Genomic DNA, 18,444 nt, shown 5'->3' with positions numbered 1-18,444 from the left:
ATTGTATTACACATCTTCTATTTACATTTAAATGGTTCTAGTAACCTGCAGGTATTGATTCCGCACTTAAAGTAGCCTTCTATCCTCATATGTTAATGACCGATGCTAAATGTCTATCCTATCTAATTGGTTTAATTTTCTTACAAACGGCTTTTGGTTTGATTGAATTATCGCACCCAGATAACTCCATACCAGTGAACCGGTTTGTAACTCCGCTTCATATCGTACCTGAATGGTACTTTTTAGCAATTATGCGGTGTTAAAAGTAATCCCATCCAAAACCGGTGGTTTGTTAGTATTTATGTTATCAACATGTCAATGAAATATCAACAACGATGAAACTTATTTGGTTAACATAACAACATAGAAGGTAAAGCTGGATTACGTTCAAACTTTACACTGGATACGTTTCAATGTTAACTTACTAAATACCATGGGAGCGAAGAGAATCTAATATGTAACTCCGTTCATGGAAATCAAAAGAGCTTTCACTGATTGTATTTATGAAACGTGATTAGTTCACCTAGCCAACACGATCCGGTTGTTTGGGAATAATATCCCTATTTAAGGGATTGATATGTGCTACAATAACACAGTCGGTACGAAGTCGAAACAAGGTAGTTGATGGTGAACCAGTGGCTGAACAAACCTTTTTATTGATTATGCTGACTTTAGTCCCGAGAAACTACAGTTCTGCTTAAACTGAGGAGTCAAGTAGGTACAAACCGTACAAGGATTAATTATGTCCATCTGTGCATCTAAAGTTGAGACTATCGGTTATATATTTTAGACGCTAACTTCCCGGCTAAACTTTGACTTATTAAACCAGCCTGGGATCATAAAAGTACTATGTATGGTAAGATTGAGCGTGGACTATCGAATGAAACAATGTGCTCCAACGCTAGTCTAAGTCTCTAACATACCTTTTACCTACAACTGTACGGAACGTAACAAACCTCCAGGCAAAGAACTTGGTATTCTGTTCTAATTCCCGTGGTAAACACAGTCAACGAATGGCGGAAGGAGCATTCATATGTTATGCAGTGTCTTAGGAGAGATACTCTAGATTTAGCATTCATCTACAGCTACGGTAACTGTTGTGTTTAAATAGCGGTTAACCTTTCCTTTTCCTTACGTACTCAGGGCATGCAATACCAATCAGATAACAACTGAAGCTAGACTCCATGTTACACTTACTAAAATGGGATTCCTAGGTTGATATAAACTACCTTTTCTGGGAGTATATACTACGAGTTGGACTACTGGTTTAGATCTTGAAGGTCTTTGTTTACCGGATCCAAGTTCTCTTGTGCTTTTCATGACCATCATGTTAAGTGCATTAGCAGAGCATAGTTAAGATGATAACTATTGTGGATATAGAACCAATTGAACACCATGTATTAATATAACAAGATAATCAGGGTAATCTGGTATCCTTCTTGGCATAACGTTGAAACCAAAGTATATGCATAGGGATGAAAATTAATAAGATACTACCTAAGAAGACTACAAACCAGATGCTTAAATATGGAGAAGCACCGGTATTTACATGGAATAGATTTTACAGTATCTTCCCGAACATATCTCTGCTATAGAAGATAAAGCCACATATAGTAGCTAGTACTGCACCAAGAGATAATACGAAATGGAAATGAGCTACAATATAGTATGTATCATGTAGGGCAATATCCATACCAGCGTTACCCATAACTACACCTGTAGTACCACCTAGAGTAAACAATAGGATAAAACTAAGAGCAGCCCATAGATCTACAGTTCTTGTAGTTGTATGGCTAGCCATATAGGTACCTAACCAGTTGAAAATCTTAGTACCGGTAGGAATTGCAATCATAATAGTCATAGCAGAGAAATAAGCTCTGGTATCTACCTCTAGACCGACTGTCATCATATGATGTGCCCATACTAAGGAACCTAGAATAGAAATACAACCCATAGCTAAGATCATAGATTGTCCACCGAAGACAGATCTAGCAGCATACATAGATAATGTCTGCGAGACTACACCAAAAGCAGGTAAAATTAGAATGTATACCTCTGGATGTCCGAAGAACCAGAATAGATGTTGATAAAGTACACTATCACCAGAATACATAGAATCATAAAATTCAGTGTTTACGTGTAGATCAAGAAGGATCATAACTAATCCACCAGTAAGAATAGGTAGAGTGAAGACTAACATAAGGGCAGTAAATATGATAGCCCAGATATATAGAATATAGTTCTTAGCACCAGCATTAGAACCCATGAAGACGCAAGTACCAAGGAAGTTAATAGAACTTAAAATACTACTAATTCCTAGTACTGCAAGACCTCCGATAATCCAATCAGTTGCCTCTGGATTTAACACCATCAAGCTAGTACTTAGTGGAGGATACATTGTCCAACCAAGACCACTACCAAACTCGGAACAAATACTTTGAGTTAACAACACAGAACCTAATGGTACTAGAAAATAGGAGATCGCGTTAGTTCTTGGGAAAACGACTTCCGAACCACCAATATATATTGGTACAAAGAAGTTACCATATCCTCCGTACAAAGCAGGCATTAAGAACATAAAGATCATAGCTAGGCCATGTATCGTTATTATCACATTATAAGTAGCTATCGTCTCTGTACAAATGATCCGCGATCCAGAACTGTATAACTCAAATCGAATAAACAAAGACATTATAGTTCCTAGAATACTGAAGATGACTCCGGTTATGAGATACAGACAACCAAGTCTTTATGATTGCAGTACACCACCACCCCACTGGACTGCTTAAGACAGCTAAAAGTGTTGGATTTCAATATCACGGTAATCATGTTTGCTTGGAAGCTGTAGACGAATCGTATTAAGCCCAGGTATCCTGACCTGAATCTAGAGCGTGAACATTGGATGTCACCATGGTTATAGTTACGGTACATATATAAAATCTACAGTACGATTGAGATACTGTTACGTGACGAGCGTGTGTTTAAGACTATTTCATGCGCTCATTTTAATATGTAGTTATTAACGAAGTTCTATGTGCTAGCATGTTTCGAGAACACTACCAAATTTCATGAGTCTTTCGGCACACCTCGTCTTTTATTCGGTGTGCTCTCAATCTAAATTCATCTTATAACTTTGTTTCTTAGTTGCAATTACCTTTGTACTCCAAATAATTACAGGTATCACTTTAGCGTTCCGATATACTTCTGAAGCATCTTGTGCATTTGCTAGTGTTCAACATCTAGTTAGAGAGGTAGCAGCAGGATGGGAATTTAGGATGTTGCATGCAACAACTGCTTCTTTCGTCTTCTTGTGTATCTTAATACACATGTCTCGAGGTATGTATAACTCCAGCTATAGTTATTTAACTACTGCTTGGATGTCTGGTTTAGTTTTATATCTACTTACTATAGCCACTGCTTTCCTCGTTATGTACTACCATGGGACAGATGAGTTTCTGGGGTGCTACAGTCATTACTAATCTCCTTTCTCCAATACCATATTTAGTACCTTGGTTACTCGGTGGATACTATGTATCTGATGTAACATTAAAACGATTCTTTGTATTGCACTTTATATTACCTTTGTAGTTGCATTCTAATTGTATTACACATCTTCTATTTACATTTAAATGGTTCTAGTAACCCTGCAGTATTGATTCCGCACTTAAAGTAGCCTTCTATCCTCATATGTTAATGACCGATGCTAAATGTCTATCCTATTAATTGGTTTAATTTTCTTACAAACGGCTTTTGGTTTGATTGAATTATCGCACCCAGATAACTCCATACCAGTGAACCGGTTTGTAACTCCGCTTCATATCGTACCTGAATGGTACTTTTTAGCATATTATGCGGTGTTAAAAGTAATCCCATCCAAAACCGGTGGTTTGTTAGTATTTATGTCCTCTCTCATTAACTTAGCTCTTTTATCTGAAATTCGAGCTTTGAATACTCGAATGTTGATACGACAACATTTTATGACTCGAAATGTAGTCAGTGGATGGGTAATTATTTGGGTATACAGTATGATCTTCTTGATTATTATTGGTAGTGCTATTCCACAAGCGACTTATATCTTATATGGTAGATTAGCTACTATCGTATATCTTACTACCGGATTGGTTCTATGCTTATACTAAATCAATAGTTATAATGACTACAGCTTCCAAGCAAACATTGATTACCGTGATATTGAAATCCAACACTTTTAGCTGTCTTAAGCAGTCCAGTGGGTGGTGGTGTACTGCAATCATAAAGAACTTGGTTGTCTGTATCTCATAACCGGAGTCATCTTCAGTATTCTAGGAACTATAATGTCTTTGTTTATTCGATTTGAGTTATACAGTTCTGGATCGCGGATCATTTGTACAGAGACGATAGCTACTTATAATGTGATAATAACGATACATGGCCTAGCTATGATCTTTATGTTCTTAATGCCTGCTTTGTACGGAGGATATGGTAACTTCTTTGTACCAATATATATTGGTGGTTCGGAAGTCGTTTTCCCAAGAACTAACGCGATCTCCTATTTTCTAGTACCATTAGTTCTGTGTTGTTAACTCAAAAGTATTTGTTTCCGAGTTTGGTAGTGGTCTTGGTTGGACAATGTATCCTCCACTAAGTACTAGCTTGATGGTGTTAAATCCAGAGGCAACTGATTGGATTATCGGAGGTCTTGCAAGTACTAGGAATTAGTAGTAATTTTAAGTTCTATTAACTTCCTTGGTACTTGCGTCTTCATGGGTTCTAATGCTGGTGCTAAGAACTATATTCTATATATCTGGGCTATCATATTTACTGCCCTTATGTTAGTCTTCACTCTACCTATTCTTACTGGTGGATTAGTTATGATCCTTCTTGATCTACACGTAAACACTGAATTTTATGATTCTATGTATTTCTGGTGATAGTGTACTTTATCAACATCTATTCTGGTTCTTCGGACATCCAGAGGTATACATTCTAATTTTACCTGCTTTTGGTGTAGTCTCGCAGACATTATCTATGTATGCTGCTAGATCTGTCTTCGGTGGACAATCTATGATCTTAGCTATGGGTTGTATTTCTATTCTAGGTTCCTTAGTATGGGCACATCATATGATGACAGTCGGTCTAGAGGTAGATACCAGAGCTTATTTCTCTGCTATGACTATTATGATTGCAATTCCTACCGGTACTAAGATTTTCAACTGGTTAGGTACCTATATGGCTAGCCATACAACTACAAGAACTGTAGATCTATGGGCTGCTCTTAGTTTTTATCCTATTGTTTTACTCTAGGTGGTACTACAGGTGTAGTTATGGGTAACGCTGGTATGGATATTGCCCTACATGATACATACTATATTGTAGCTCATTTCCATTTCGTATTATCTCTTGGTGCAGTACTAGCTACTATATGTGGCTTTATCTTCTATAGCAGAGATATGTTCGGAGATACTGTAAATCTATTCCATGTAAATACCGGTGCTTCTCCATATTTAAGCATCTGGTTTGTAGTCTTCTTAGGTAGTATCTTATTAATTTTCATCCCTATGCATATACTTGGTTTCAACGTTATGCCAAGAAGGATACCAGATTACCCTGATTATCTTTGTTATATTAATACATGGTGTTCAATTGGTTCTATATCCACAATAGTTATCATCTTAACTATGCTCTGCTAATGCACTTAACATGATGGTCATGAAAAAGCACAAGAGAACTTGGATCCGGTAAACAAAGACCTTCAAGATCTAAACCAGTAGTCCAACTCGTAGTATATACTCCCCAGAAAAAGCTGATAAATAATCCTGTCTCAGAGATGATAACTCCAAGTACGATGCTACTGATTAGACTAGCATCTGAGTAGTAGTTTTCTCTCGCTGTTAAGATGAGTGAGAACAAGAATCCATATATTACGCCTAGAACATAACCGATGTGGAATAATCTTAATGTAGTAGGATATTGAAATCCAACACTTTTTAGCTGTCTTAAGCAGTCCAGTGGGGTGGTGGTGTACTGCAATCATAAAGAACTTGGTTGTCTGTATCTCATAACCGGAGTCATCTTCAGTATTCTAGGAACTATAATGTCTTTGTTTAATTCGATTTGAGTTAAAAATATACAGTTTCTGGGATCGCGTGATCATTATGTACAGAGACAAGATAGCTACTTATTATAAATGTGGATCAAGATAATACGATACAAATGGCCGTAGCTATGATTAAATCTTTATGTCTCTTAATGCCTGCTCTTTGTACGGAGGATATGGTAACTTCTTGTTACCAATATATATTGGTGGTTCGGAAGTCGTTTTCCCAAGAACTAACGCGAATCTCCTATTTTCTAGTACCATTAGGTTCTGTGTTGTTAACTCAAAGTATTTGTTCCGAGTTTGTAGTGGTCTTGGTTGGACAATGTATCCTCCACTAAGTACTAGCTTGATGGTGTTAAATCCAGAGGCAACTGATTGGATTATCGGAGGTCTTGCAGTACTAGGAATTAGTAGTATTTTAAGTTCTATTAACTTCCTTGGTACTTGCGTCTTCATGGGTTCTAATGCTGGTGCTAAGAACTATATTCTATATATCTGGGCTATCATATTTACTGCCCTTATGTTAGTCTTCACCTACCTATTCTTACTGGTGGAATTAGTTATGATCCTTCTTGATCTACACGTAAACACTGAATTTTATGATTCTATGTATTCTGGTGATAGTGTACTTTATCAACATCTATTCTGGTTCTTCGGACATCCAGAGGTATACATTCTAATTTTACCTGCTTTTGGTGTAGTCTCGCAGACATTATCTATGTATGCTGCTAGATCTGTCTTCGGTGGACAATCTATGATCTTAGCTATGGTTGTATTTCTATTCTAGGTTCCTTAGTATGGGCACATCATATGATGACAGTCGGTCTAGAGGTAGATACCAGAGCTTATTTCTCTGCTATGACTATTATGATTGCAATTCCTACCGGTTACTAAGATTTTCAACTGGTTAGGTACCTATATGGCTAGCCATACAACTACAAGAACTGTAGATCTATGGGCTGCTCTTAGTTTTATCTATTGTTTACTCTAGGTGGTACTTACAGGGTGTAGTTATGGGTAACGCTGGTATGGATATTGCCCTACATGATACATTACTATATTGTAGCTCATTTCCATTTCGTATTATCTCTTGGTGCAGTACTAGCTACTATATGTGGCTTTATCTTCTATAGCAGAGATATGTTCGGAGATACTGTAAAATCTATTCCATGTAAATACCGGTGCTTCTCCATATTTAAGCATCTGGTTTGTAGTCTTCTTAGGTAGTATCTTATTAATTTTCATCCCTATGCATATACTTGGTTTCAACGTTATGCCAAGAAGGATACCAGATTACCACTGATTATCTTTGTTATATTAATACATGGTGTTCAATTGGTTCTATATCACAATAGTTATCATCTTAACTATGCTCTGCATTAAGTATAGTGGTATCCAGCGTATATTTGAAAAAACCAACATTTGTATACAAGCTGTACGAATATCATGACATTCACTTTGGTAGTCGCCTTCTTAATGTTAGTCTGTACGGAATACTTAGGACTATCTCTTTATATTAATGATAATGCATTTGGTAATGGACTTTTCATCTTAACTGGTATACATTTTAGCCATGTTATTGTTGGAGCTATCCTTGTATTCTTCACTCAAAGTATCTATAGTTCTTTAGTTACTTACATGCCTACAAGCTCTATAATGCTAAGCAAATCTAAAGGTATGTTATGCAAGATCTTTACAGAACCATTCACTATTTTATATCTACACTTTGTAGAAACCATGTGGATATTAATCCACATTACATTCTATCTCTAAATCATATAACGGTCGTAAGGTACGCCGGGGATAACAGGTCAGATAATATTGGGAGTTCTAATCCTCGGATTGTATCAGCACCTCCATGTCGGCTCATTACTCCCTTGTTATTGAACAAGATTCAGTTAGGAACGCTAGTTCACCGTCAGATGTAATACGTGAGCTGGGTTAAGAACGTCTGGAGACAGTTTGTTCCCTATCTACCATATTATCTAATTGGTTTAATTTTCTTACAAACGGCTTTTTGGTTTGATTGAATTATCGCACCCAGATAACTCCATACCAGTGAACCGGTTTGTAACTCCGCTTCATATCGTAACCTGAATGGTACTTTTTAGCATATTATGCGGTGTTAAAAAGTAATCCCATCCAAAACCGGTGGTTTGTTAGTATTTATGTCCTCTCTCATTAACTTAGCTCTTTTATCTGAAATTCGAAGCTTTGAAAACTTCGAATGTTGATACAACGACAACATTTTATGACTCGAAATGTAGTCAGCTGGATGGGTAATGTATTTGGGATAATACCAGTATGATCTTCTTGATTAATATTGGTAGTGCGTATTCCACAAGCGACTTATATCTTATATGTAGATTAGCTACTTATCGTATATCTTACTACCGGATTGGTTCTATGCTTATACTAAATCAATAGTTATAATGACTACAGCTTCAAGCAAACATGATTACCGTGATACTTGAAATCCAACACTTTTAGCTGTCTTAAGCAGTCCAGTGGGGTGGTGGTGTACTGCAATCATAAAGAACTTGGTTGTCTGTATCTCATAACCGGAGTCATCTTCAGTATTCTAGGAACTATAATGTCTTTGTTTATTCGATTTGAGTTATACAGTTCTGGATCGCGGATCATTTGTACAGAGACGATAGCTACTTATAATGTGATAATAACGATACATGGCCTAGCTATGATCTTTATGTTCTTAATGCCTGCTTTGTACGGAGGATATGGTAACTTCTTTGTACCAATATATATTGGTGGTTCGGAAGTCGTTTTCCCAAGAACTAACGCGATCTCCTATTTTCTAGTACCATTAGTGAACTCTTTTGGTCTGATCCTAAGTACGCAGTGAGCTAACTAGATACAAGGAACTTGACAAGCATTAATAGATTTATATAAACGACAAGGACATGAGTCTACTGGATTTTATAATACAGGGTTGAACTGTGGGTTAGTTTCAATGCCCAAGGCAGAGCACTGGATTGGATACCCAGGGAACTGTGCTCCCATTAATAAGAATCATATTCTAAGTCACCAGGCATGCAATACCAATCAGATAACAACTGAAGCTAGACTCCATGTTACACTTACTAAAATGGGATTCCTAGGTTGATATAAACTACCTTTTTCTGGGGAGTATATACTACGAGTTGGACTACTGGTTTAGATCTTGAAGGTCTTTGTTTACCGGATCCAAGTTCTCTTGTGCTTTTCATGACCATCATGTTAAGTGCATTAAGTATAGTGGTATCCAGCGTATATTTGAAAAACCAACATTTGTATACAAGCTGTACGAATATCATGACATTCACTTTGGTAGTCGCCTTCTTAATGTTAGTCTGTACGGAATACACGGATCGGATTCTTGTTGGCCTGGCACCTGTTTAGTAACTGGATGAACGCTTTTTACGCCTGGTATGCATGGATAATACTCGACTCTTCTATAGTTTAACCGCTACTGCTGGGACTGTATATTATGTACTTACGGTAGTACTATCAAGCCTCTTCTTCCAAATAGATTTCATGGAAAACCTAAAATTCGCATGTTTGATTGACATTTAGCCGCTAATATACAATCATCCAAGATATATTTATCTATCGCAGGTTCGGTCTAATGTCCCGTTATACTATATAGATCACATGGCTTCTGGTACTTTGAGATCATGCTAACGGCGAGAAGGGAAGTGTGTTTCAAAGAAAAGGGATGTTTAGCCGGGAAGTTAGCGTCTAAAATATATAACCGATAGTCTCAACTTAGATGCACAGATGGACATAATTAATCCTTGTACGGTTTGTACCTACTTGACTCCTCAGTTTAAGTTAAGGAGTCCTTTGTTTACAGCTTGTACCGTTACTTTCAGGAGCATACCGTTAAATTCGATGATCTTATGTGTTCACTCAAATCGAATAAACAAAGACATTATAGTTCCTAGAATACTGAAGATGACTCCGGTTATGAGATACAGACAACCAAGTTCTTTATGATTGCAGTACACCACCACCCCACTGGACTGCTTAAGACAGCTAAAAGTGTTGGATTTCAATATCACGGTAATCATGTTTGCTTGGAAGCTGTAGTCATTATAACTATTGATTTAGTATAAGCATAGAACCAATCCGGTAGTAAGATATACGATAGTAGCTAATCTACCATATAAGATATAAGTCGCTTGTGGAATAGCACTACCAATAATAATCAAGAAGATCATACTGTATACCCAAATAATTACCCATCCACTGACTACATTTCGAGTCATAAAATGTTGTCGTATCAACATTCGAGTATTCAAAGCTCGAATTTCAGATAAAAGAGCTAAGTTAATGAGAGAGGACATAAATACTAACAAACCACCGGTTTTGGATGGGATTACTTTTAACACCGCATAATATGCTAAAAAGTACCATTCAGGTACGATATGAAGCGGAGTTACAAACCGGTTCACTGGTATGGAGTTATCTGGGTGCGATAATTCAATCAAACCAAAAGCCGTTTGTAAGAAAATTAAACCAATTAGATAGGATAGACATTTAGCATCGGTCATTAACATATGAGGATAGAAGGCTACTTTAAGTGCGGAATCAATACCTGCAGGGTTACTAGAACCATTTAAATGTAAATAGAAGATGTGTAATACAATTAGAATGCAACCTACAAAAGGTAATATAAAGTGCAATACAAAGAATCGTTTTAATGTTACATCAGATACATAGTATCCACCGAGTAACCAAGGTACTAAATATGGTATTGGAGAAAGGAGATTAGTAATGACTGTAGCACCCCAGAAACTCATCTGTCCCCATGGTAGTACATAACCGAGGAAAGCAGTGGCTATAGTAAGTAGATATAAAACTAAACCAGACATCCAAGCAGTAGTTAAATAACTATAGCTGGAGTTATACATACCTCGAGACATGTGTATTAAGATACACAAGAAGACGAAAGAAGCAGTTGTTGCATGCAACATCCTAAATTCCCATCCTGCTGCTACCTCTCTAACTAGATGTTGAACACTAGCAAATGCACAAGATGCTTCAGAAGTATATCGGAACGCTAAAGTGATACCTGTAATTATTTGGAGTACAAAGGTAATTGCAACTAAGAAACCAAAGTTATAAGATGAATTTAGATTGAGAGCACACCGATAAAAGACGAGGTGTGCCCGGAATAGACTCATGGAAATTTGGTGTGTTCTCGAAACCATGCTAGCACAATAGAACTTCGTTAAATAACTACATATTAAAATGAGCGCATGTAAACTAGTCTTAAACACACCGCTCGTCACGTAACAAATCTCAAATCGTACTGTAGATTTTATATATGTACCGTAACTATAACCATGGTGACATCCAATGTTCACGCTCAATCTTACCATACATAGTACTTTTATGATCCCAGGCTGGTTTAATAAGTCAAAGTTTAGCCGGGAAGTTAGCGTCTAAAATATATAACCGATAGTCTCAACTTAGATGCACAGATGGACATAATTAATCCTTGTACGGTTTGTACCTACTTGACTCCTCAGTTTAAGTTAAGGAGTCCTTTGTTTACAGCTTGTACCGTTACTTTCAGGAGCATACCGTTAAATTCGATGATCTTATGTGTTCACTCAAATCGAATAAACAAAGACATTATAGTTCCTAGATACTGAAGATGACTCCGGTTATGAGATACAGACAACCAAGTTCTTTATGATTGCAGTACACCACCACCCACTGGACTGCTTAAGACAGCTAAAAGTGTTGGATTTCAATATCACGGTAATCATGTTTGCTTGGAAGCTGGAAGACGGAATCGTTATTAAGCGCCAGTAGTCCTGGACACTGAATCCATGAGCGTGAACATTGGATGTCACCATGGTTATAGTTACGGTACATATATAAAATCTACAGTACGATTTGAGATTTGTTACGTGACGAGCGGTGTGTTTAAGACTAGTTTACATGCGCTCATTTTAATATGTAGTTATTTAACGAAGTTCTATTGTGCTAGCATGGTTTCGAGAACACACCAAATTTCCATGAGTCTATTCCGGGCACACCTCGTCTTTTATCGGTGTGCTCTCAATCTAAATTCATCTTATAACTTTGGTTTCTTAGTTGCAATTACCTTTGTACTCCAAATAATTACAGGTATCACTTTAGCGTTCCGATATACTTCTGAAGCATCTTGTGCATTTGCTAGTGTTCAACATCTAGTTAGAGAGGTAGCAGCAGGATGGGAATTTAGGATGTTGCATGCAACAACTGCTTCTTTCGTCTTCTTGTGTATCTTAATACACATGTCTCGAGGTATGTATAACTCCAGCTATAGTTATTTAACTACTGCTTGGATGTCTGGTTTAGTTTTATATCTACTTACTATAGCCACTGCTTTCCTCGGTTATGTACTACCATGGGGACAGATGAGTTTCTGGGGTGCTACAGTCATTACTAATCTCCTTTCTCCAATACCATATTTAGTACCTTGGTTACTCGGTGGATACTATGTATCTGATGTAACATTAAAACGATTCTTTGTATTGCACTTTATATTACCTTTTGTAGGTTGCATTCTAATTGTATTACACATCTTCTATTTACATTTAAATGGTTCTAGTAACCCTGCAGGTTGATTCCGCACTTAAAGTAGCCTTCTATCCTCATATGTTAATGACCGATGCTAAATGTCTATCCTATCTAATTGGTTTAATTTTCTTACAAACGGCTTTTGGTTTGATTGAATTATCGCACCCAGATAACTCCATACCAGTGAACCGGTTTGTAACTCCGCTTCATATCGTACCTGAATGGTACTTTTTAGCATATTATGCGGTGTTAAAAGTAATCCCATCCAAAACCGGTGGTTTGTTAGTATTTATGTTATCAACATGTCAATGAAATATCAACAACGATGAAACTTATTTGGTTAACATAACAACATAGAAGGTAAAGCTGGATTACGTTCAAACTTTACACTGGATACGTTTCAATGTTAACTTACTAAATACCATGGGAGCGAAGAGAATCTAATATGTAACTCCGTTCATGGAAATCAAAAGAGCTTTCACTGATTGTATTTATGAAACGTGATTAGTTCACCTAGCCAACACGATCCGGTTGTTTGGGAATAATATCCCTATTTAAGGATTGATATGTGCTACAATAACACAGTCGGTACGAAGTCGAAACAAGGTAGTTGATGGTGAACCAGTGGCTGAACAAACCTTTTTATTGATTATGCTGACTTTAGTCCCGAGAAACTACAGTTCTGCTTAAACTGAGGAGTCAAGTAGGTACAAACCGTACAAGGATTAATTATGTCCATCTGTGCATCTAAGTTGAGACTATCGGTTATATATTTTAGACGCTAACTTCCCGGCTAAACATCCCTTTTCTTTGAAACACACTTCCCTTCTCGCCGTTAGCATGATCTCAAAGTACCAGAAGCCATGTGATCTATATAGTATAACGGGACATTAGACCGAACCTGCGATAGATAAATATATCTTGGATGATTGTATATTAGCGGCTAAATGTCAATCAAACATGCGAATTTTAGGTTTTCCATGAAATCTATTTGGAAGAAGAGGCTTGATAGTACTACCGTAAGTACATAATATACAGTCCCAGCAGTAGCGGTTAAACTATAGAAGAGTCGAGTATTATCCATGCATACCAGGCGTAAAAAAGCGTTCATCCAGTTACTAAACAGGTGCCAGGCCAACAAGAATCCGATCCGTGTATTCCGTACAGACTAACATTAAGAAGGCGACTACCAAAGTGAATGTCATGATATTCGTACAGCTTGTATACAAATGTTGGTTTTTCAAATATACGCTGGATACCACTATACTTAATGCAGAGCATAGTTAAGATGATAACTATTGTGGGATATAGAACCAATTGAACACCATGTATTAATATAACAAAGATAATCAGGGTAATCTGGTATCCTTCTTGGCATAACGTTGAAACCAAGTATATGCATAGGGATGAAAATTAAATAAGATACTACCTAAGAAGACTACAAACCAGATGCTTAAATATGGAGAAGCACCGGTATTTACATGGAATAGATTTACAGTATCTCCGAACATATCTCTGCTATAGAAGATAAAGCCACATATAGTAGCTAGTACTGCACCAAGAGATAATACGAAATGGAAATGAGCTACAATATAGTATGTATCATGTAGGGCAATATCCATACCAGCGTTACCCATAACTACACCTGTAGTACCACCTAGAGTAAACAATAGGATAAAACTAAGAGCAGCCCATAGATCTACAGTTCTTGTAGTTGTATGGCTAGCCATATAGGTACCTAACCAGTTGAAAATCTTAGTACCGGTAGGAATTGCAATCATAATAGTCATAGCAGAGAAATAAGCTCTGGTATCTACCTCTAGACCGACTGTCATCATATGATGTGCCCATACTAAGGAACCTAGAATAGAAATACAACCCATAGCTAAGATCATAGATTGTCCACCGAAGACAGATCTAGCAGCATACATAGATAATGTCTGCGAGACTACACCAAAAGCAGGTAAAATTAGAATGTATACCTCTGGATGTCCGAAGAACCAGAATAGATGTTGATAAAGTACACTATCACCAGAATACATAGAATCATAAAATTCAGTGTTTACGTGTAGATCAAGAAGGATCATAACTAATCCACCAGTAAGAATAGGTAGAGTGAAGACTAACATAAGGGCAGTAAATATGATAGCCCAGATATATAGAATATAGTTCTTAGCACCAGCATTAGAACCCATGAAGACGCAAGTACCAAGGAAGTTAATAGAACTTAAAATACTACTAATTCCTAGTACTGCAAGACCTCCGATAATCCAATCAGTTGCCTCTGGATTTAACACCATCAAGCTAGTACTTAGTGGAGGATACATTGTCCAACCAAGACCACTACCAAACTCGGAACAAATACTTTGAGTTAACAACACAGAACACTAATGGTACTAGAAAATAGGAGATCGCGTTAGTTCTTGGGAAAACGACTTCCGAACCACCAATATTATATTGGTACAAAGAAGTTACCATATCCTCCGTACAAAGCAGGCATTAAGAACATAAAGATCATAGCTAGGCCATGTATCGTTATTATCACATTATAAGTAGCTATCGTCTCTGTACAAATGATCCGCGATCCAGAACTGTATAACTCAAATCGAATAAACAAAGACATTATAGTTCCTAGAATACTGAAGATGACTCCGGTTATGAGATACAGACAACCAAGTTCTTTATGATTGCAGTACACCACCACCCCACTGGACTGCTTAAGACAGCTAAAAGTGTTGGATTTCAATATCCTACTACATTAAGATTATTCCACATCGGTTATGTTCTAGGCGTAATATATGGATTCTTGTTCTCACTCATCTTAACAGCGAGAGAAAACTACTACTCAGATGCTAGTCTAATCAGTAGCATCGTACTTGGAGTTATCATCTCTGAGACAGGATTATTTATCAGCTTTTTCTGGGGAGTATATACTACGAGTTGGACTACTGGTTTAGATCTTGAAGGTCTTTGTTTACCGGATCCAAGTTCTCTTGTGCTTTTCATGACCATCATGTTAAGTGCATTAGCAGAGCATAGTTAAGATGATAACTATTGTGGATATAGAACCAATTGAACACCATGTATTAATATAACAAAGATAATCAGGGTAATCTGGTATCCTTCTTGGCATAACGTTGTGTAGTTATATGAAGCGTACATTCCTTAATATCTGGAACAATAGATTATGGTTAGGTAGTGGAACAAGGAGAGCGTCTGTTGTACATCAACACTAGATACAAGGAACTTGACAAGCATTAATAGATTTATATAAACGACAAGGACATGAGTCTACTGGATTTTATAATACAGGGTTGAACTGTGTAAAGATCATTGTGTTATGGTTCTATCACAAACCATTGAGATTACGAAGTTATGGTTTTTGGGCTCGTGAGTGTCTCTCAATAACTAGCTGAGTGCTTGTACGATAATTATATCAATGCAGTACCAATTAAGGCGTGTAGCATCTCCTATGCTCCTTAACATCACAGCTATGTCGAATTATCGCACCCAGATAACTCCATACCAGTGAACCGGTTTGTAACTCCGCTTCATATCGTACCTGAATGGTACTTTTTAGCATATTATGCGGTGTTAAAAGTAATCCCATCCAAAACCGGTGGTTTGTTAGTATTTATGTCCTCTCTCATTAACTTAGCTCTTTTATCTGAAATTCGAGCTTTGAATACTCGAATGTTGATACGACAACATTTTATGACTCGAAATGTAGTCAGTGGATGGGTAATTATTTGGGTATACAGTATGATCTTCTTGATTATTATTGGTAGTGCTATTCCACAAGCGACTTATATCTTATATGGTAGATTAGCTACTATCGTATATCTTACTACCGGATTGGTTCTATGCTTATACTAAATCAATAGTTATAATGACTACAGCTTCCAAGCAACATGATTACCGTGATATTGAAATCCAACACTTTTAGCTGTCTTAAGCAGTCCAGTGGGGTGGTGGTGTACTGCAATCATAAAGAACTTGGTTGTCTGTATCTCATAACCGGAGTCATCTTCAGTATTCTAGGAACTATAATGTCTTTGTTTATTCGATTTGAGTGAACACATAAGATCATCGAATTTAACGGTATGCTCCTGAAAGTAACGGTACAAGCTGTAAACAAAGGACTCCTTAACTTAAACTGAGGAGTCAAGTAGGTACAAACCGTACAAGGATTAATTATGTCCATCTGTGCATCTAAGTTGAGACTATCGGTTTATATATTTTAGACGCTAACTTCCCGGCTAAACTTTGACTTATTAAACCAGCCTGGGATCATAAAAGTACTATGTATGGTAAGATTGAGCGTGGACTATCGAATGAAACAATGTGCTCCAACGCTAGTCTAAGTCTCTAACATACCTTTTACCTACAACTGTACGGAACGTAACAAACCTCCAGGCAAAGAACTTGGTATTCTGTTCTAATTCCCCGTGGTAAACACAGTCAACGAATGGCGGAAGGAGCATTCATATGTTATGCAGTGTCTTAGGAGAGATACTCTAGATTTAGCATTCATCTACAGCTACGGTAACTGTTGTGTTTTAAATAGCGGTTAACCTTTCCTTTTCCTTACGTACTCAGGGCATGCAATACCAATCAGATAACAACTGAAGCTAGACTCCATGTTACACTTACTAAAATGGGATTCCTAGGTTGATATAAACTACCTTTTTCTGGGGAGTATATACTACGAGTTGGACTACTGGTTTAGATCTTGAAGGTCTTTGTTTACCGGATCCAAGTTCTCTTGTGCTTTTCATGACCATCATGTTAAGTGCATTAAGTATAGTGGTATCCAGCGTATATTTGAAAAACCAACATTTGTATACAAGCTGTACGAATATCATGACATTCACTTTGGTAGTCGCCTTCTTAATGTTAGTCTGTACGGAATACACGGATCGGATTCTTGTTGGCCTGGCACCTGTTTAGTAACTGGATGAACGCTTTTTACGCCTGGTATGCATGGATAATACTCGACTCTTCTATAGTTTAACCGCTACTGCTGGGACTGTATATTATGTACTTACGGTAGTACTATCAAGCCTCTTCTTCAAATAGATTTCATGGAAAACCTAAAATTCGCATGTTTGATTGACATTTAGCCGCTAATATACAATCATCCAAGATATATTTATCTATCGCAGGTTCGGTCTAATGTCCCGTTATACTATATAGATCACATGGCTTCTGGTACTTTGAGATCATGCTAACGGCGAGAAGGGAAGTGTGTTTCAAAGAAAAGGGATGTTTAGCCGGGAAGTTAGCGTCTAAAATATATAACCGATAGTCTCAACTTAGATGCACAGATGGACATAATTAATCCTTGTACGGTTTGTACCTACTTGACTCCTCAGTTTAAGTTAAGGAGTCCTTTGTTTACAGCTTGTACCGTTACTTTCAGGAGCATACCGTTAAATTCGATGATCTTATGTGTTCACTCAAATCGAATAAACAAAGACATTATAGTTCCTAGAATACTGAAGATGACTCCGGTTATGAGATACAGACAACCAAGTTCTTTATGATTGCAGTACACCACCACCCCACTGGACTGCTTAAGACAGCTAAAAGTGTTGGATTTCAATATCCTACTACATTAAGATTATTCCACATCGGTTATGTTCTAGGCGTAATATATGGATTCTTGTTCTCACTCATCTTAACAGCGAGAGAAAACTACTACTCAGATGCTAGTCTAATCAGTAGCATCGTACTTGGAGTTATCATCTCTGAGACAGGATTATTTATCAGCTTTTTCTGGGGAGTAT

General features: G+C 37.2%; 3 protein-coding genes across 3 annotated transcripts; 2 read left to right on the top strand and 1 right to left on the bottom strand.

Moving 5' to 3' along the window:
- Window positions 1–7,525: 7,525 nt before the first annotated feature.
- BESB_075870 (uncharacterized protein) lies at window positions 7,526–8,176 on the top strand (the record flags this gene model as incomplete). Its single annotated transcript, XM_029365948.1, has 2 exons — window positions 7,526–7,754; window positions 8,124–8,176. 2 exons carry the CDS (start codon window positions 7,526–7,528, stop codon window positions 8,174–8,176), a joined length of 282 nt encoding a protein of 93 aa, XP_029214834.1.
- A 2,009-nt stretch (window positions 8,177–10,185) lies between these two features.
- Window positions 10,186–11,265, bottom strand: BESB_075860 (cytochrome b; the record flags this gene model as incomplete). The annotated part of the gene is made up of 1 exon (XM_029365947.1): window positions 10,186–11,265. The coding sequence occupies one exon, from the start codon at window positions 11,263–11,265 to the stop codon at window positions 10,186–10,188; it is 1,080 nt and encodes a 359-aa protein (XP_029214833.1).
- Window positions 11,266–15,338: 4,073 nt separating this feature from the next.
- Window positions 15,339–17,605, top strand: BESB_075850 (uncharacterized protein; the record flags this gene model as incomplete). The annotated part of the gene is made up of 2 exons (XM_029365946.1): window positions 15,339–15,621; window positions 17,385–17,605. 2 exons carry the CDS (start codon window positions 15,339–15,341, stop codon window positions 17,603–17,605), a joined length of 504 nt encoding a protein of 167 aa, XP_029214832.1.
- Between the last annotated feature and the right edge of the window lie 839 nt (window positions 17,606–18,444).

This window comes from Besnoitia besnoiti (genome assembly GCF_002563875.1).
Source record: "Besnoitia besnoiti strain Bb-Ger1 chromosome Unknown contig00076, whole genome shotgun sequence".
Taxonomy (NCBI): Eukaryota; Apicomplexa; class Conoidasida; order Eucoccidiorida; family Sarcocystidae; genus Besnoitia; species Besnoitia besnoiti.
Note: the sequence above shows the minus strand (reverse complement) of the source record. Positions and strands in the feature narration are given on the sequence as shown.